The 21,057-nt window shown below is 32.3% G+C and overlaps 2 protein-coding genes and 1 long non-coding RNA gene across 14 annotated transcripts; 2 read left to right on the forward strand and 1 right to left on the reverse strand.

Moving 5' to 3' along the window:
* The first annotated feature begins 2,257 nt into the window (after window positions 1-2,257).
* LOC105201730 (putative thiamine transporter SLC35F3) lies at window positions 2,258-16,535 on the forward strand. Of its 11 annotated transcripts, none has more exons than XM_039450886.1 (12): window positions 2,260-2,819; window positions 4,494-4,646; window positions 6,434-6,675; window positions 6,884-7,030; window positions 7,447-7,797; window positions 8,113-8,241; window positions 8,335-8,524; window positions 8,619-8,708; window positions 8,962-9,091; window positions 10,607-10,636; window positions 12,143-12,522; window positions 14,230-16,535. In XM_039450886.1, the coding sequence occupies exons 2-12, from the start codon at window positions 4,508-4,510 to the stop codon at window positions 14,256-14,258; spliced, it is 1,857 nt and encodes a 618-aa protein (XP_039306820.1). In that variant the 5' UTR covers window positions 2,260-2,819; window positions 4,494-4,507; the 3' UTR covers window positions 14,259-16,535. The 11 variants fall into 11 exon arrangements, with proteins under 11 accessions (XP_039306833.1, XP_039306811.1, XP_039306820.1 ...); XM_039450881.1 differs by having other exon boundaries at window positions 12,143-12,581; window positions 14,230-14,356; XM_039450899.1 differs by lacking the exon at window positions 4,494-4,646 and having other exon boundaries at window positions 2,258-2,595; window positions 2,677-2,819; window positions 12,143-16,535.
* On the reverse strand, window positions 16,523-18,797 carry LOC105201720 (glutathione S-transferase 1). Of its 2 annotated transcripts, XM_011169880.3 has the most exons (6): window positions 18,573-18,797; window positions 18,033-18,174; window positions 17,900-17,958; window positions 17,311-17,452; window positions 17,119-17,236; window positions 16,523-16,903 (listed from the first exon to the last, which is right to left on the reverse strand). In XM_011169880.3, the coding sequence occupies exons 2-6, from the start codon at window positions 18,165-18,167 to the stop codon at window positions 16,638-16,640; spliced, it is 720 nt and encodes a 239-aa protein (XP_011168182.1). In that variant the 5' UTR covers window positions 18,168-18,174; window positions 18,573-18,797; the 3' UTR covers window positions 16,523-16,637. The 2 variants fall into 2 exon arrangements, with proteins under 2 accessions (XP_011168182.1, XP_025990220.1); XM_026134435.2 differs by lacking the exon at window positions 18,573-18,797 and having other exon boundaries at window positions 18,033-18,326.
* Window positions 18,584-19,941, forward strand: LOC120358140. Its single transcript, XR_005575079.1, has 2 exons — window positions 18,584-18,680; window positions 19,365-19,941. It is a non-coding gene; the product is annotated as an uncharacterized LOC120358140 (long non-coding RNA).
* Window positions 19,942-21,057: the final 1,116 nt, after the last annotated feature.

Raw genomic sequence — 21,057 nt, forward strand, 5'->3', positions numbered from 1 at the left:
CATATTTTAAGATAATTTGTTTTACATCCATCGTTTGTTATTTCAATTTTTAAACTTGATATGCAATTAGTAGCACAAATTGTGCAGTTCATTGTTATATGGAAATAATATTCAATTTCAACTTCTGTGTTATTCTGTGATACAACTATGCGATTAAATCACGATTTTAATTGTTAATAATTTTTTAATTTATTAACTTGATTTTTGTCATAGGTAAATACAGATGGGAGTAATTTGTAGTCACAGGTAGAGCCATATATGATAATATATATAATTGGATATTATAACTTATTAATATCATAATTCTTTACAATTAATTTTAATTTACTACAGTTTTTTGTCTTTCTAATTTTGTTATTAATGATAATTTTAGTTTATAATTATAAAAAAATCAAAATCGAGATTACTATATTATTGATTTTGTGTCTTTTTTTACAGATCAATATTTAGAAGTATATTTTACACATGATTTCTATGTTTTATAGATTAAAACAAATTTTAAACGTTGTATTTTTGTGTATTGCAGTAAGATTTTGTACATTACATTTATTATTGAAATGTTCCACCATCTGTAATTTACCACGCGAACACATTGTGTGTATGAATGTACCTATTTATATATCTAAGTATATTTGTACTTATACCTTCTTTACAAAAAGAATAATGCAAAATGACTTACATCCTACTTAGATGTAGTGACGACGATATCATGAAATAATATTAGTGAGGTGTGTTTCCTACGTCACTTAGAATTAATTGAAAATCTTTTATTTCAGAAAATACGGAATAAAAATAAAATATTTTTTCAGCTACTTATCGACTGTTTTTTTTCTTGTACCAAAAACACCTCAAGTTCCTGGCAACTTTGCCTTCATATGTATAACGTTATCTAACTGTTAATCGTGCGATATTAAACGACATTGAGTATTGCGCTTTATGAATATGTATAAGAAAAAGTTTCCTTCGAGTCAGTCACGCAAAATAGAAATGTAGAAACTAAAGAACTGAAAATAGAGAATAACACGGAATATAGTGCGAGCGAACAGTGAGAATAGTTTCATATCAATTATTATCAATTATATAATTATATTACACATAAACTTACAAATATTGTAAATACAATAGTACAAATAATATGACAGTACGAAAATGAAGAAATAAAATACTGCGAGTTATTTGATTTAACGATAGTGGTGTGTGTACTATTTTTCCATTTTAATAATAATAATAACGGACATAGAAATAATTTTTACTATTTAGATCTTTTGTAATTAAAAGTTTTCATATTATATGTAAACTTATTGTTTTTGTTTTATTTTGAACTAGCTGTGCTTCGCCACGCGTTGCTGTGGCTCAGTCTGGTTAAATGAAAAAGTAAGAAAAGAGAAAGCGCGGTATACAATTTTTGTGGGTGCACAATTTTTATATAAAAACACGCGCGTATTCGAATGCAACGTTGTGTCAAAATTTCAAAGCATTCGTTGAAGAACTTTTGAAGATTTAAGATTTTGAACAAACGAACATTTACATTTTTATTTATATAAAAGATAAGCAATTTAATGGAGGAAGATTAGTTAAAAGTCTGTTAGTTAAGCCTGTTCGTGTTGCTTGCACTTTTTACATTTAGAATCTTTACCTTCTCTTTCTGTCTGAAAGTATTTATCTCATTTTAAGCAAAAATTTTGAAGATTTCAAACAACACAAACATCTATTGTGTGTCATTTTATTTTGCGACATTAAAAAAAACATTGATTATAAAATTAATTTTTTTTCTCCATTTCGCAAAATTTATCATTTTACCAAGCAATTTGTAGATCCAATGTCTTAAAAATTTTTATATTTGGTTTTTTTTTATTATTTTTTTTTTTTTTAATTAAATTAAACGGTGTCTGAAGCTAGGATTTTAGATTCTTAATAGACACAAAGGACTATCTTTTGCAATAAATCATTTTTCAAAAGAGCGTTTTCACTTCTAGCACAAGCGTCCTCCTTGTAAGAGGCAACAGATAGGGTAATCAATGGTTTAGGAATTGTACGAAAAATTATGTAGAATGACTAGAAAGTATAATTTAACGAACGATAAATAATGAAAGAACTTCCTTGTGCTCTTCACACATGTTTTCTTTGCCCCACTACCGAGATAGGACGGACAGCTCTCAAGCGGTGGTTTCGAGACACCCAGTATGTAGTCGCTACGTCGAGCGGCTGCAACTGGAACGACGCAAACGGGCGAAGGGGTTGCAGACTGTACAGGCGCAGACGCGAGCTGCCCAGTGAACTAACCGAACTCTTATGAGAGAGTGGCCTGGCAATCAATGGCATGGCAGAATGCCTGAGACCAAGTTCTCTTTGACCACAGTCCGTGCAGTGCGCGCAGAGACCATCGCGTTTCTCACCCTCTCCCTTCCCAGGGTGTGCGAGGATCATCGCGCGCCAACACAGCAGGTTCTTTGCGTACACACGACACGCGCGAATTCTCAAAAATGAGCATGCACGCGTGGCTCGTGCAATAAACGGCTCATAATGAATCCCGCGGACGGATTTCTGGTGGCGGCGATGAATCGCGCCACTTCGGGCTAATTAATTACGTCGCAGGCGAGGTCCGTTATTAAGTAACGCCGCGACTCGATCGACTAGAGCGAAGAGAGCAGAAATCTGATTTTCCGCGATCCGCAGCTACGATGCCGTTGTGACATTGGTCATTCCGTGATAAATTGACGTGCTAAGCGCGAGGAGTCCGGTCGAATCACCGGGTGGACCATGAACCATGGATACGCGACTCGAAAGTGACGCGACTTTGGAAGAGAAACGTAAGGAAGGTATGTTGTGAAACGACGTTTTTCTATCGAGCTTGACGAAATCCGGGAATGGGCATGCGACTTTTCGCCACAACATGTGGAGTTGCCTTGTAATCGTCAATTATCACGTCGATTGGCAATTTAATCTCTTGTTTACGTCGGCAAATTTTTGAAATTTTTGTCAAAATTGCTACGTGTGTATGTCTTAAAATTCTTATGTATTTTGTATCTCCAACCTAAATTAAAATTTCGAAGCGGACCTCGAAACTTGACTTGAAATTGACGTCAAAATGTTAAAACTGAATGAATAGGTTCGATTTCGAGTTCCTCTTGATTGAAGACGATACACTGTGCGACAATTCCCGGATTAGATAGACTTATCCGCATGCTGTATCCGAAATCTGCCTCCTGTAAATTTGCTAATCTCGCGCTGGTAATTGTGCTAACAGTGCTGCGTAATAACAATTTAGCGCGCAATGTAAAATTCGTGCTTATCCTGTGCCGAAAATTTGCCGTTAATTTCTGACACTTAATGCCGCTAGCTAAAATGCAATTTGTCCGCTTCATTATTTCAGAGTTCAAAAACGGCTTAATTGTACAAACACTTATGTACAAGTGTGCTTCATAACCGTCGTATAATACGTAATAGAGTCGAGCTCCGAGCACACATCGGAATTGATTTCGTTTCAGCCGGCGACTTTGCCTTGTCGAGATCAGATATCGAAGCGCGAGCCGCGCGGAAATGGTCTCCGTGTTTGTTCGTACCAAATCGATACACAAAACGTGCTTGTAATGTTTTTTTTTTCTTATCTAAACTATACCTACGTCCTTTGTTGTAAAGGACCTGGTTGTAAAAAATCTTTTTTTTTCAGGTAGCTTTTCTTTAAATTTATTTATTCTTCTTGATTTAATTTTCCTCTTTATTTTAACAATATTAAACTAAATTGTTTTCTAATTAGTTCAAATGTCTAATATTGTATTAGCGATTTTTTTTACGCAAATAACCGACAAATGTAGTTTCGTACAATTTAGTTTTTGTTTTGTCTTTTGTTAATTATGTTCTTTTTTATTATTCAGATTTATTTTTATGTTTTATTATTTTGAACTTGTTTGAAATTTAAACCAAGATTTTGTCTCAACACAGTTTCAAATCAGAAAACTATACAATTTCATTTTGGTATTAAAAAAAATTTTGAAATACAAAAACTTCTAACAGTCACAAACTGGTTTGTCGACTATGGAACGAAACTCTACATTTTTCAAGTTCAACCTTTATTTTCTCTAAGAAAATATGGTCATCATAATTATATTATGATGCCGTTTGGTTTTATACGTTTCGTATAAACCATCGTTTCGATTTTGCAGCACTAACGTACCATTCGATAAGAGATCTATTGTCGCTGTACTTGCGTTAGATTAACAAGTTGTAACAAGTATCGAATTTGTAAGAATGGAAATGGAGTCTCGGTCATAGGGTGTTGTTGCATGTGCGAGGCAACTCTGATGAAACGCACCGAGGTGTTCATCGCTGGTGCACGCCCACGAACATGATCGGGAGATCAACAAGTCGGAAAATCATGAGATATGCACCAGGTGCTTCGCATGAATCGGTTCGAGGTTGATGTATAGCTCGGGATAGCGTGTCGCGTCGGCACACGTTGAACGCAAATCTTTTTCTAATGACATGTTTCAAAGAACGCGCTTAAGCCATGGGTAGCGGAGGAGTTGGTGAAGTACCGACGATATTTCACCCACGACGATCGCGTACGTCGAATATAGCCTTCATCGAAGATCAGCAGACCCACGGTCCGTTCATCACTCCCATCCAGATTGCGCTCCACGCTTCAGGTAAATTTGCGCGTTGATGTAGATTGTGTTGGACCGACCCTTATCCCCCCTCTCGAATATCCTTTCAGTCGCAGATACTGGAGGGTGAAAAGCTGAGGAAAATGATAACCTAATGATAACTGCTGCCGTGAATTATTCGAGATTTTGGAAATAATCGTATTGAAGATGAAGAATTTTAATAGTTCAAAATCCGAAAACAATTTTTTTGCGTTGCTTGAAGCGATTCTTATACTCCTATTAACAATTGTTATTATTAATTGTCTGACAATTTGTTAGTATTTGTGGTCATTATGTATATTGATTTAATCAATATTTTCTAAAAAAAAAAGTAAAATGTAAAAAGGTAAGTACGGATTTCTTTTTTATTCTTGATCTATAAAGAAAATTAAACTATGACTCATTTTTTCGTTTCTGGAGTGTAAAAATTGTCTTCAACGATTATTCCTGAATTAATCTCATCTATAATCTAAATATATTACACATGTTTTCAAAAATAATGAAAAAATTTTGAAAAAATACAAATTTTTTAATATTATATTTCAAAGTAATACAAAAATTTGACGCTAATTTTCTACCTGGATCAAAAATTATTTCAATAAAAAGCAGAAACGTAATAAAAATGTAATTAAAAATTAATAACAAATCTGAATTTTTTTACATAAGTACATTGAATATTTAACATGATTTATATGAAGTTTCATTGTGATCCTTAATGTCTCTTACAAGATTTAAAAAATTTTGAATTAAAATTTTATCTTTTCTTTTTTTAAGTAGATGTCCTATCGCAATTTAATTGCGAAATCATTGCACGTAAAATTTGAAAAATATATGAATAATTCATTATCAAATTTTCTTGAAGAAATTCGCCGTTTTGCTTCACGTCGAATCTGTGACTGGAAGGAGATCTAATGGTTTAAGATGATATATAGTGATCGTCGACAATCGCATTTTGACACTGATTGGAGAATGCAACAAATCTAGCAACGATGGATTCATAGCGTAGTATCTCTAGTATTTATATCTAAGAGAAGAGAAACTTAGAATTTTAGACTGAAGCCTATATCAGCTCTATAGTATTAGTTTTAAGTACCAATATTTATGCATTATTAAAACTCTCGCATGATGCGCGCGTAATATTTCAATTCGCTGAGCATATTCCGCTTAATATTTAAATAAAATTGCAAAATTTCAAAGTCAAGACACGCTTAAGAAAAGCCGCACACCGGCGTCGTATCACTTTCCGCGCATTAAAGTCACACCCTTTACACACGCACACACTTTACACAGCTACTAGACGGTAGTCTGAATAGATAAAATTTAATCCATAGCCTTCTTGCCCTTTTACTTCAATCGTGGAATTACCTGCATCAGTCAATGAACAAATAAGAAATTGAACCAATCAATGAACAAACAAAAACAATATAATTATATTTTCAAGTAAACAATAATAATTTAAGCAATTACATCTGCATGAAAATTAGATCTAAAAATTATCAATTAATTTGCACTTTATTTTGAAGTCTTATTATTTTAATATTTTTCTTAAACAGTCATTTACTGTTGACTGTTAACTGGTGACAGTTTAGTGACTGATACAGTGACCCTACAATCCACAATTTAATTATGTATAGCAATTATCAAGTAAAATACATTGTAATAAAAAAATTCAAGTTAAGATGCACACTATTTAAAACTCTTTGCACATGAATAAATTGATGAGGATGAAGATATTTTCACCTCATGAGGTACCGTTCCACGGAAATTCGGCAAGAGCATCAATATTCTAGGATGCGAACAGCAGCAGGGTTGCAGCGTCGTCGAAGGCGGTTCTGCGTCGAGTTATCGCACTCTGGAGGCCACTGGAAGCGGAGGCGGCGGCGATAGTGGGACCGGCGTGCAACCGACAGGCCAAACCCAATCATCGACCCACGTGACCTCGACTCCGGTGGTTCAGCAGCCGCAGCAGCCACAGCAGCCGAGTTCAATTTCGACTTGCTTCGCCTCTTGCTGCGCGGAAAGCGCAAAGAAGGTCGTTTGCATTTCTAACTTGAAGCTAAAGTTGCTGATAATAGATGAAACAAAATGTAGACTAAACGCAATGGCCAAAGGAAGAGACTCAAAATATCACTTTTCTCGACCTATTTATCGACACTTACGCTAGTTATCTATATCGAAATTAGTCCGCGTGATTGCTACGCCATGCGACGTCCAGATTCTAATTATTTTTATAATTGCAGATATATTTCGGGGTGTGCGTGACGATATGCGTAACCGCGAGCTGGGTTGGAGCAACTCATTGCATTAAGTATTTGTATTTTCATAAATCAAACAAGATCTCGTCCGAGTCTGCAAATTCCTCCGTGACCGGACTTCATCATCAACATGTGAGCTCACTTCAAACCAGGGATGGGAAGTAACACTGTTACTCATTACTCGTTACTTTTTTACAATATCTTTCTATAATTTGGTAATAATGTTACAATTTTTTAAAATAGTAATGGTAGGGATTAGAATAGTCACTTGACAATCAACTTATTATTATACACTCATTGAAAAATAACGAATCAACTAACTTCCTTTTTTCAACGGGTAATGCATAATAACAAGTGATTTGTTAAAAGTGATTGTTTTCCAACCCTAGCGTTATCATTACCATTACAAAACATTGTAACGCCATTATCAACTCGTTATTATACAAAAATAAAAGTAACGATACAGTAACATTGAAGTTATGACTTCCCATTCCTGCTTCAAGCCTCCTTTTTCCCGTCTTCAACGAGATGACAATCATTATCTTCAGATCATTCTTCCATACGATGCGCCCTTCTTCACGACGTGGTTCTGCACCAACTGGAAAGTCTTATACTTTCCGGTATACTTCATCTGTTGGGCAGCCAGAACCAGGTGCGCCACCCCTTCGGAGATAATCGCCGAGAGCCTCCGCGGTTTCCGCGATAAGGGTTTCACGGGCGGTCGCTTCTTAATCAGATGCAGCCTTTTCTGCGGCCTGTGGGTTATCACGAATTACTTGTACATACTTTCGTTGAGGATACTGCTAGCCACGGACGTGATGGCGTTATTCGCAACCAACGTTTCATGCGTCTATCTGCTCTCGTGGGTCATTCTTCACGAACAATTCGTGGGCGTGAGGGTTAGTAGTTAAAAAAAAAAAAATTGCATTCAATTTTTATTTCGATTCTGTGGCAACTGCTAAAATTTGATATCACTTACGCTGATGTACATATTATTTATTAAATTCGAAAATTATTTCTAGAAGCATGTTAAATCTTTATGAAGTTAAAAGAAATAGATAATAAAGATTCTATTGCACATTAAAAAAAATTTAAATAGCATTTTTTTATTTGTAATACTTTGGCATTTATGTATCTTTTCTTTACGTGTGTCTTTTGTAACGCAAGTTTTAATTATATCAAACTTAATATGAAGCTTTTCTTGTCATTTGCAGATAGTCGCGGTAATCCTCTGTAATACCGGTATCGCGCTTTTAGCTTATATGGACGGCATAACTGGAAGTCCGACGTTAGGGGGTGTCGTTTTAGCTACTGCAGCGGCAGCTGGCTCTGCCGTTTATAAAGTAAGTGAATAATATGCATTAGCAATCTGTATTACAATTGCAAATCCGTTACATTTTTATATTAAATTTTTGATAAATCATTTGCTTGCTCAGGTCCTTTTTAAGAAAGTAATAGGAGAAACTACGTTCGGCCAAAAATCTTTATTTTTCTCTCTTATCGGTTTGTGCAACGCCGCCCTGTTATGGCCGATTTGCCTGGCTCTGTACTTTTCCGGAGTGGAAACCATACATTGGGCAAGATTGCCATGGGCAGCGTTACTCTCCGCCAGCATCCTCCATTTAGGTCTGAACTAACGCTGAGCTAGATTATTATTTGACATGAGTGATGAGAACGTGTACTCTCGTAACTGATATATACACTTCGGATTTGTTCACAGTTGCGAATATGCTCGGTAATTTCAGCATTGTGCTCACCTACGACCTGTTCATTACTCTTGGATTAATAACAGCTGTACCTGTTTCTGCTGGTAAGTAAAATGATCAATTAGTTATTTTGAAATAATGAAACGTGGCACTTTTCAATAAAACACCAGTAATCATCTAAGATCGAAGATTGAATTCTTCGAAAGGGTTGTAGAAATGACAAATGAAAGAACATCCCTTGTTTGAAAACACAAGTTTTGAATAAAATTGATTTTCAATAAAAATATTGAAAAAAGAATTTTTTTATTTTATTTTATTTATAAAATCCATTACTCACCACTTATTAATATTGTGCAGCACTGGACGTTATTTTTTACGGGGCAACCTTCATGGGCATGAAATTAGCCGGCATGATCTTCATTGCGGTGGGTTTCTTCCTCGTAATGTTCCCGGATAATTGGCCAGATTACATAACAAGGCTCCTCCGGTACGTTTTCTCAGTCTGTATTCTATATACAACGCGTTTCTATGGTATGCACTTTTAAAAGATTCGGAGTACATTTAATTTATCTTTTAGTCTTTAGTTTCTCTAGCGAACTTCTCATTCGTCCGAGACGATTTGTCTATCTCTCTATACATCTTCTTTACTCTTGCTACAATATCGGACTGTTATCTTTTACCTTATTTGGCACCAGAATAGAGGCAGCGCGTAGTCTCACTTGAGTAGGATGTGCTTTACCTACTTACATAATCTATACATTTATCTACTGCCTTAGTTCTTGCGATTTTTCCGAACCGTAATAAACTATAACTTATAAAGGCGCTTTAGTAAAGTAACATAGAGAGTATTCTTGGAAAACTTTATACGTTCGTCTTCGCAAAACGTACGGTTTCAATAAATCCCCCTTTCGTCGCAAAGCGCACCCGATCGAACGCGAACAATATAAAAACAAAAGAACATAGGAATTTTTTATGATTTACCGTTGTATTATTTGCGATTGTTCTTTTTATTTGAGAAATCCTTGAGTTTTGATCTGGATTTGCGTTGAGACAATTCTTACAGTTTGTTTTGCGTCTCACCAGCCTTTACTTCGCAGCTTCGCAGCTAACGTTACTCCTACATGTGCGATGACATTTTCAAATCATACGAGACATTTTGTTTCGCTGCATATAGATACGGAGCCGATTACGTCGATTTATGCAAAAGCGTATTGCGGTTTTCTTTCGCATTTAGAGTTTCGCAACTCGTTGCACATCGTCACGCTTGACATAAAAATTGAAGAGTAGCACTAATATAGTTTTATATACAGGATGCCTGGAATATACAACAGATTTAAAGAATAATTAAATGAATATATTTTACAGTAACAACAGAAATGACAATGTAACCGGCATAAAAGCTAGAATATTTTGTATGTTTTTTTATATGATAATAATGATATATTTAGATATATCATGAAATATATTAATCAATGTATAAGCTAATCTTTTAACTTCCCTTGTTCAACATTTTTCTAAACGTTTAAAAGCAACTTCAAGAGAATTCTAGTAATTAAAATAAATCTTGAATTTGCTATTTCTTATATTCTGTGAACAATGCGAGCACACAGTTCAAAAATAAATTTCAGTATCTTCATATTTAAAATTTGAAAATGCAAATTTATTAAATTTATATAGATTAATTGGAATTTATTTAAAAACTGATATACTTTTTAACTTTACATTAAGCAAAAATAATTTATAATAAATCTAAATATTATTTTTTCTACTGTTAGTAAGTGTTGTGCATAAATATATCAATAATATTTACAAAATTTCTTTATTAAAATTACAAAAAGAATGTCCATTTTCGGCTCTTAAAAAAACCTGAACTGTTTGAATGAAGAGAAAAGGATTAGGATGAAAAATGAACTTGCTAAGTTGCTTGTTGTATTGTCTTTGATATCGATATCACTTCATCACTCGCTTCCCAACAATCAGGATCCATTATATGCTGTTACAGAAACGTAGTCCTCATGAGTCACAGTACAAGGTAAGAAAATACATCTCATATGTCTTGCTCTGGTTCTACTGAAAATTCATCTTTTTTAGTAATAATTATCTAGATTATTATTTAAACTTCATAAGATTACAGCAAACAAACTTGTAAATAATTCTTATGTAAAAAATAGCCCAATGCAAAAAATTGAAATATTTAGCAAATCAAATAAATTTATTATTTCTATATGATTTTCAAAAATACCTCTGATTTATGTGATACAGATATGTGTTGTAATATCTTTAAGAAAGGGCAATAATATGCAAATTTAATTTAGAAAATTTAATTTAGAAAAAGAAACATTTCTAAATTAATAATCAGAATTTTATTCCTTCGTATTGTTGTATGTGCAAGCAAGTAAATTATTATTTATTTAAATAGTAAAAATTATAAGACTAAGAGACATCTTTCAATAGAGCCATTAATTTATTTGCGATGAATTTTCTGTAAAAGGGCAAGCGGTATAAATGTCAATAGGCGCATGATTTATAACATTTTTTCGATTACCTTCATTCTGCATGCAAACCTTTAAGCTTAGCTTACTTTTCATTAGCTTATCTTCCTTTTAAAGCAACCGGCATGCCTCTTCTTCATGCTTCTTTTCCCCAATATTATTTTCCTTTTGATCATTCAGTTAGCTTCGATGCATTATGTGTCTGTATTAGCTATTTTTATTCGTTCAAACCCTTATTCAAAATTGGATCGATAAGACACGTATTAGATTCAGGAGTAATCCTGTCATTGCCGTCGGAAATCTTAAGAGATTGCTTGACTTAACGGTCGTGCTCGTAAAGCATCCTGGAACGGTGTACTATTTTGCCCTCAATCTATAATTTAGTCACGCGCTCTTGTTTGTTCGTCCCATTATTTCATCTGATTAATTAGTATCCCGATAGTCATAGAAATCTTGCGATATTCGTGTTGTAAGCTATTTATGGAACTGGAAAAAATAAGTTTTATTTTCATTAAAATTAATTTACAATAATAGAAACGAGCATTAGATTTCTCTTCTTATAAAATCATCGAGAAATTAGTACTATAAATAGTAAAATATGTAACAATTATAAATAAGTATACAAGTTTTTACCTTATATAATTTTTCATGAATTATCCTTTTCTTTTAAAATCAGCAAAATATGATACATGAGTACTATTCTATACAATGGTTCAATTATTATATAATTAAGACTTGGTGAGAAAAAAAAAGTCCAATCGAATTGCGCCGGATTTCTACGATACGAATGCCCGTGCCCTCCACCCTCTGCTCCGATTGTCGAGATTTTATGTCAACACATGAGAAACGTAGTCCTCATGAAAAAGGGAAATTCGGGTACCGAAATATTCAAGAAACACGCGATAGTCCCTCTTGATTATATTAAAAAAAAAGACCAACGAGACACACCGCGCTGCGAGAGGAGCCACCAGCAGGTGTCTACCCCCGTACGGAGATAATCGAGAGAACGACTGATGACAGTCTCGGGCTTAATATATAATACGCAGTACCACGGGGGGCGGCCAGCAACGGGGCAGCAGGAGTATCCTTAGGGGTCGCAGAGCGTCTCTACAGCAACGTCAGCATCGTTTGAGGAGCTACGGCGTTTCCGCCGCGCACGGAGACGGTCAGACTCTATTGCCGATCAGCAACAACAACAACAACAACAATAGCAGCAGCAACAATCAGCCCATCGCTCTTCGACATGTTAACAACCCCCAACAGTACAGCTCGATCTCCGAAACCCAATCACGCCGTGTCCTTCCTTCTACCTCGACCCCCATCACCTCGACCTCGACCTCGACCTCGACCTCGACTACCACCACCACCACCACCACCACCACCGTCGTCAGCAACAGCTATTCGCATGATCCTCGTAATCTACAAGGTATGAGAACGATCAGGCTGGTGGCGAAGCCACGCGTGAGGCGGTAAGAGAGAAATCAGGTAGGAATCAGGTGCGGGAAGTGATCAAGATCGAATCGAACGTGATCGTGATAGTTGGCTGGCGACGATTAGCACCGTGTAGAATTTTGTTGTACCTTGTTGTAACGCTCGAGGTACGAAACATGGCTGGGTAATTGAGCAGGGATTTGTTAGCGAGTGGCAGTCGCAAATCATCTTGTGTAAGCGCTGAATATTGAGTTGCATTATGTTATATTGCTGTCTGAGCTAGCGCCTAAGTGATTAATGTAACGTAGCGTAAACGCCGAACGCTAATAGCGGGTAATGCTAATATACAGGGTATTCTAGAGAAGTATCGCCTTTATTTTATATTTCTTTCTTTTCGGCTAACTTAACATCTTCTATAGTATTTATCTTTCTTAAAGTTAAATAGAAAAAGTGATAAAGATTAAAATTTCCTTAAAAAGCAGAGTCCTTAAAACTAAAAAAAAAGAATAGAATTTTCTTGACTATTTAAATTATTTCACGTCTGAAAGTTCTTATTCTCTTTTTTTTATAATTTTCAAAGAGTACCGGGGTTTTCATGTATGTGTTTTAATTAAAAAAGATGTAACTTTGAAAAAAAAAGCAAAAGACAGTCACGAGACACCCTGTATATCTACTTGAAAGCATATGCGTGTAATGAGGAATGCCTTTATAAAATTCTAAAGTTTCTTCATATCTATTTATCTTATCTTAGTTCATAGTGGTCTGTTTAGTATCCTGTTCCGTGTTCGGTGAATGTTACAGGTATTCATAAATGTTCCAAGTCAGTTTTATTTTTAAATGTATACATATATCCGTGTGTCCCTCATAAATTTTTGGAATGATGCATAGCGACATGTGTCATGGTGTTCGGTATTTAATAATACTGTTCCTGTTGTCAGTTCAGTTTGTTAATTGTTTACCTGCAAAACGAGACGGGTAATCCCATGTAATTCAATCGATTATATGTTCGATTAGAAATTTTTCGTTATACATTAAAATTAAATGAAACATGATGAAAGCATAAAATCACATCTCCATATAGTAATGGGATATCCGTGACTTTTTGCGTTGGATATGAATTAAATCTGATTTCGCGTGGTAATTTTCTACGAATATAGTAATATAAACAAAAATAGAAAACTTAAAGAGAGTAAAGATAGGATCGCAATTTAAATTTACAAACACGCATTAAGAAATATAAATCATACATTTTTATTTCAAAGAAAATTAGACATGGGATAAAAATAATAATAAATTGAATTTATTTGTCTTTTGTTTTTGAAGTTACTGTGCTAAACACAGTATAATAAATTTTTACAAAATCTGGAATTTATCTTGCATTGTGCATTGCAAAATACAAATAAATGTAAAAGAGAATAATTAACCAAATAGCACATAAGACGTATATCCTTAGAATGTTCTATGGATATCTTTAGAAGATTTGTGCTATTAGGGTATGAACAAAATAGCAATTGTATTTTTGTAATTTTTTTTGCGATTGCGCGTCGTAATTAATAAAGTATCGAGGATATCAATGTAGGAAAGTTTCCACGCGTTTTTTCCACTGAATCGATAAAAAACAAAACACGTGTTTTGCATGCTGATTGAGATTTCTGTTAACGACCGTTAAAATCACTGTGAATAACACAATTTTCGTTTGCAGGTGGAGCAGGAGACACAGGCACGGCGTGACAGATGGATCATCGCGTGATGCGATCGATTATCGAACCGGTTACATAAAATCACACCTACGCTCGCCCTCGGGCAGGGTTCGGTGACTAAACACATTAAAAATCAAAGCAATAATTAATACAATGGTAACAAAGAGCTACGTAGGTCTCATTGGCAATGGCTCGATGATCAGAAACATCATCGTTTATTAGTATGAATACGAATTCGGCCAGAAAATAGATTTACTCTAGCAATACTTTTAAATCTTTTGAATTCTTAAGACTATACCTTGAAGTATATTAATGGTGTATCATTCCATCAATATCAGTCATTTTCAATTAATTTAACTTTTTAGCATCAATTCTGAAAATCAATCGAGAAAATCAGATTAAAATTAAGTAAACAAATGCAATAAAAAGTCTGTCTTCAATTTAATACTTTTTGAACAAGTACTTACTTAAATTTTTTAATTTATTTAAAAGCTCATTAAACATAGTAAGATACGTGTAATGAAATACGTGTAATTAAAACTGCAAAGTAAAAAAAATGATTTTAAAATGCATAAAAAAGTTTTTAAAGAGCTTAGTGTTAAGAAACATCTCATAAAAGTATATTAATAACAATTAATATTATTAACAAATAATAGTTAATATTCTCTCTTATTGATATTTTCTACTCTTTTGCTATACGATCATCGTTTTTTGAAAGGCTACAATCAAAGTATTCACATATTGGATCTAGGAGATATCTCCATGGTATTAATGTACATATTATCGATGTATGTATATGTGATAACTGTAGCTCAATTAGCATGAACAAAATTTTAGATCGACTACATAAGCGACTACGTAAAACTTCTTTAGGTATTCCTACATACAGATGAGAGATTCTACGATCCTTACAGGAACTTAATATTGACAGTATTAAATTAGCCAACGATTAATTACTCATTTTAATAAAAGTATTAAAAGCACTAGCAATACTCTTAATACGCAAAATAAGTAATTAATAATCGATTAATATCGATTAATATTGCCAATAGTAAACTTCTGTAAGGAGAGGAAACTTGCTGATATATTAAGAAATAAAGACAATTTGCTATTTACTAAAATAAACTCGATAAACTCAATTTTTAACATTATAGCGCGCTATCGAAAATGAATCGGCAAAAAATTCAAATGCAACGAGATTTGTCGGTTTCAATACGTTTTCAAATAAATCGTGGAAAATATGTTAGAAATAATATTTGGATCGATATTTTTACTCGACTGTTTCACGCTATCATAATATTCAATGTAATGTCAGTAATGGAAGTTACAAACGGATATGAATAATATATAAGACAATCAGAAATAGTGAATTAGCTCTAAATAACGTTTTTCGTCTCTGAAGATATTGTTGATCCGTATAGATGTTATTTAGCAGATCTATCGTGACAAAAATTCATGATACCGATGTTTTACCGCAATACGCATTTGCAGATCGATACAAATGGCTCATAGTGATATTCTTATCTCACGGAATTAGCGTAATATTACAGGGTTGATAGTTTTATTTTTATTCTAAGTCCTTCTATCCATAATGTTCGGACGGTGTCGAAATTTGTGATGTTTATAGTCTGTAAACCGAGAGATATTTAATACGCCAGGAATACTCGGCACGTGACAGCTCAATTTACGATATTCATCGTTCTCGTGTTACACTAAATAAAGTTAATATAACGAAATTTGGGAGTTATTAAGGTTCGTGAACGGCTTAAAATTTGTTTACGACGAAACTACAAAAGTCTCGTCAAACTCGAATTACTAGGAATATCTGTATCTATACATAAATTTCTATAAACAAATTACGTCTTATATATTGACCGTAAATATATTTTTGTAAGTGTCACATAGGCGACATTTTCATAGAATTATTTTACACCGATATTTCCTTTTTAAATTCCTCTTTAAATTTACACCAATAATAATTATCTCTATTTGTGTTATTAAATACAATTTTATGTACATAATTATGACAGATATTTACAAATTTTGCAATTAATTCTAACACTTTGATAAAAAATACGTCGGAATGTATGTCAACAGATTTATTTCACTTGTACATATACTGTCAATAACACAAAAGTTAACACACACCATGGTTGTAACCGCAGTAATTACAACATTTATTGTAAAAAAATATTGTAATAGAGATTCTAGTTTAATGTGGATATACAAGATAAATATTATGGAAACATTGTGCAAATTATCGAATGAATGTGATTGTGTTAATAATAAATCTAGTTTTTAGTATAAACGTTATGCTTTTATTATTATTCTTTTGAATTCTTTTCATACTACACGCTTAGAGAAATTGCAAATTTATCTAAAGTAGAAAGTGTTTGTAACTTTGTCAAAATTATTCGATTTTGCTACAGAAATCTTTCAAAATATTTTTGCGCACCGCCAATGTCGGATGATCCATATTGGACAAATCGGGCGGATGTTTTTCAAAATAGCTGATTTCTCGCATTCCACCCGCCGCGATTTCCCAGAGATCAGGATGCTTCTGTTTGAAATTGTTATACCATTTCGCCACATAAGGCCATGCATCCAATTTGAAGTCGATAGCTTCCAGACACATTGTCGCAGTTATCAGGGGAAAATCGGCGATTGTCAAATTGTCTGTTAATAAATGTACAATAACTTGAGAAGTGCAAATATAAATTTCTTGTTATATTGTAACAAATATAGCTTTCAATAATAAATATATAATTATAAATTGATAAAAATTAACAAAAAAATATTTATTATATATATATTTGTTTTTATTTATATATATATTTATTTATTTATATAATTTATTTATATAATTTATTTATATTTATATTTATACTCACTGCCTGCTGCATACTCGGAATTTTCGCGTTGCAGATACGTGTTAAAGACATTTAACGCTATTTTTGTTTTCTTGATACTCAACGGAGTGCGTTGATAATCAAAGAATATCGGCAGCAACTACAACATGAGCACTTATAAATGCGCGCATTCAAAGAATACGCCGCGTAAATTCAATCGACAATCGCGCTTACAGTAAATTCGCTGATGTTACGATAATAAAGCGCTAAATTGAAACACAGGCGATGATTGACAATCGCTCGCAGTTTCGGCTCCTTCGGATAAAATTTACCGCTCGTATCGTACTGATCGGCTAAATATTGCAGAATTGCGTTGCTGCAACGTAACGCGATAAGATGATATGAATTATGCAAAAGTCGGACAATGTTATAAATAAAATCTGTAACATGGATTTCCTTCTTTCTATCTTACAGCAGATAGTAAGAATTATATCTGCACTTATGTGTTCTAATAAATCTCGTATAGTGAAACATCATTCTCTAAATCTGAGTTTGTGCAATTATTTAAGATAAGATTTGCTATTCTATAATAATAAGAGTAAAAAAATATCCCTGTATAGGAGTAACTAAATTTTTTCAGTCTTGTAAATAAATTTTTACCGTACGATTTAAAGAGCGTGTATGCAAAATATAATTATTTACCATTAAATTTTACATGCACGTAATTGTCCATATATCAGATAGACACATTGTTGAATTTATAATATCGAAAAAAATGTTCAATTTTGATAAGTAATAGTACTTTTAATATGCAACTTCTTACCTTTCGCCCATTACAAGATCATCGTCGACAAGTGTAGGTATCTCTTTTTGTGGATTTAACTGCAAGATTCACGATAGTTTACTGCTTGCTCAACACTATTTATTTATATAATTTCTTTATTTATAAACTGTACCTTTTCGTATTCTTCAGTCATATGTTCGCCTTTCCCAAAATCTATATTGATCAACTCGTACTTAATATCCAAAGCCTTCAACAGCTGCCGACACGCAAGAGACGGTGGACCGTCCGAAACGCTATATAGTTTCATGTTATATCTGCAAGATGCAAATGTTACAGGCATGCATTTAAATATAAATTTACATACAACTAAAAGTATTAAGTAAATTAAGTGTACTAACAAAATAAAAACTTTATGCAAATAAATGCATTATAAACAAATTTGTTCAATGTTCCATGAAAAAGTAATTCTATGAAATATAATTTTATAAAGTTAAATTTACAGAAGCTAAATTACAGGAAATTTAGAAATTGAAAAACTATATTAATTTAGAGAATACAAAAAATAATCTTCAAATATCTTTAAATTGAGTATTAAATATACTTTTATTACACTATGATCTTCTACACTGATTGAAACGTATTATGTATATTATATATGTAAATATATAAATAAATCAAATTATTAAATACTATTTAAATAATTGTTACTTACATTAATCAATAGCGTGGGATGAAAATACGATCACAGATTGTGTGGCAGAAGTGTAAAAGATACTGTCAACTGGTTAAGAAGACAAGAAGTGCCTTTCACTAACTCAAGGTTTGTAATATCATGTGACCTACTTGTATATTCTATTGCATAATGAATGCGTGTTGTCTACGTTATCACAGACAATCGATAAAACTACTTATCTAGTTATTAACAGTTACAAAATTATTTTTCATGTAATGAGCTTGAATTCATAATATTAAAAATATTTAATATTGAAAAACATAAATATTAAAAAAAAATTGTAAATTATATCAATAGAAAGCTTAGTTTTTTTTTGGCAAAATTTGATCTTTATTTGAAAACAGAAGTTCAGTCATTGGAATTTTTCGTTATTAATGATCTTCTATTGTTTTTCAGACAGCTTGCAAATTCCTAGACAATAAAAGCTCATAAGTTTCAAAGCAATAGTTTTAAATTTTTAATTTAAAACTCTCACTTCAAAACTTATGAACTTTTATCGTCTAAAAGTTTCGGTGCAAAACTTAAAGCTAAGGACTTTCTACCACTATTAAAGTTAAATCTATTTAAATATTATAATTGTATTTATTTATTTAAATAAATATAATTATGAAACAGTCATAACTTATTTTTAATCATAATCATAATCAAGTCATACTATAATATGAAAAGAAGTACATAAAAAATTTATCGCGCGATACACAGAGCATGTAATTTTAAAAATTACGTAAAAGTACTAATACAACATTTTTAAGAATAAATGTTTTATTTCAGATTATTTTGCTGCAAGTGAATACAATGTCGGTAGACAAATAACCTGGAAACACATAACGATAGGAATTAGAGTCTAATTGTAGTATTCCAATAACTTATTTTGTTATTGGGGTAAGGAGAAAACAAAATATTATAATTATGACAAATATATAAAATCATAAGCAACAGTCATCAAATTCGCATGTATTCCAATTCGTAATAATAATTAATGAATAATAATAAACAAATATTAAAAAATGTATTTGTAAAACTAAAAACAATTGCGTCTTAGAGAAAAGTGATTTCCTTTCTTCTCTTCAATACAAAATATTCGCAAATTCTATGATAATTTAGAAAAGTTTCTGTCACCGTTTTAGACTGGCAAATGCATCTCTCGTTACAAAAATGTCGATTTACGGAACACGGATAATGTACAAGCCTATTAACGCGTATCTATATTCATAAATTGCATTCTGCATTGTTACACATTATAATAATCTCACCGATTTTCATTCTCAATTATATAGAATTGCGCACTCATGCACACAGATGTTACACAAAATCGTAGGAATAAGTGTTTACATGTTTAGACTTTAAAGAGTTATACTTACAGAGTTATACAGTACAGTAGCAGGGATGAAGTTTCTCTTTTAATTATTTTCTTTTACTAAATACATACTAAGTTTTTTTTGTTTACTGAACATTGCGTATAATATGTATAGTTGTAATGTAATATGTATATATATATATATATAAATATAAATATATATATATATATATATATATATATATATATATATAATCTTATTAGGATTACATAAATGTAAATAGTGTAACATTTAGTAAAGTCAGTCAATTCATATATGAAATCACAAAGGTCATAACTTTCGACTTAACTTAGTCTTCGTCAATCTAATTATAAAAAATACCTAATTATTAAATATCAAAACATTAACAATATTAAGAAAATAACATAAATTCATTGCAATGGATATTGGAGATGTAGACAAACCGTTCAAAAGTTCCTAATTTAAATATTGTTAATTATAATAAACGTTATAATATTCTTAAAAAGACTTGTTTATGACCTTTTTGTGATTATTCTATTTTTTAAATAAATGAATATTATAAATTGTTTCACATATGAGATTTAGGAACAAAATATCTGGAAATATGCGCAATTACATGTTATATTTAATAATATATAATTTTATCATTTTATATAGAAATTATCTTATATATTCTAAAAAAATATTCTTTCTTCAACAAAAAAGAAAACACATGTAACTGTAATATAAAGTATCAAGAAACTTAAAATTTATATTTTCTTATTAAAATTTGTATAAAAACGTAGAATAGTGCTGTTCAGTAAGCCTATCTTGTAATTCTTAACGATAGTTCGGTATCAGTGACGTTGCATATTTTTTGTATAATTCGGTATTTATAATTCGATTTTATGTTTTTAAGATCATATCAAGTACAATCTTAAGATATCATCAACCAATCACAGAATACCTTCAGACTCTAAACATAAAAATCGAGTATAAATATCGATCTAAGAGTTTCAGAATAGGCCTATAAGATTTGTAATCTTAAGCTTGAAATTAAAATGTTCATGCCTATTGCCATTCTCACTCTTCACTTTTTCATAGTTGTTTTATCGTAATTCAATGCTTATTTCCAGAAGCAAGACTAGTCTCGTTAAACATTTTTA

The sequence above is a fragment of the Solenopsis invicta genome, chromosome 1 (genome assembly GCF_016802725.1).
Source record: "Solenopsis invicta isolate M01_SB chromosome 1, UNIL_Sinv_3.0, whole genome shotgun sequence".
Lineage (NCBI taxonomy): Eukaryota > Metazoa > Arthropoda > Insecta > Hymenoptera > Formicidae > Solenopsis > Solenopsis invicta.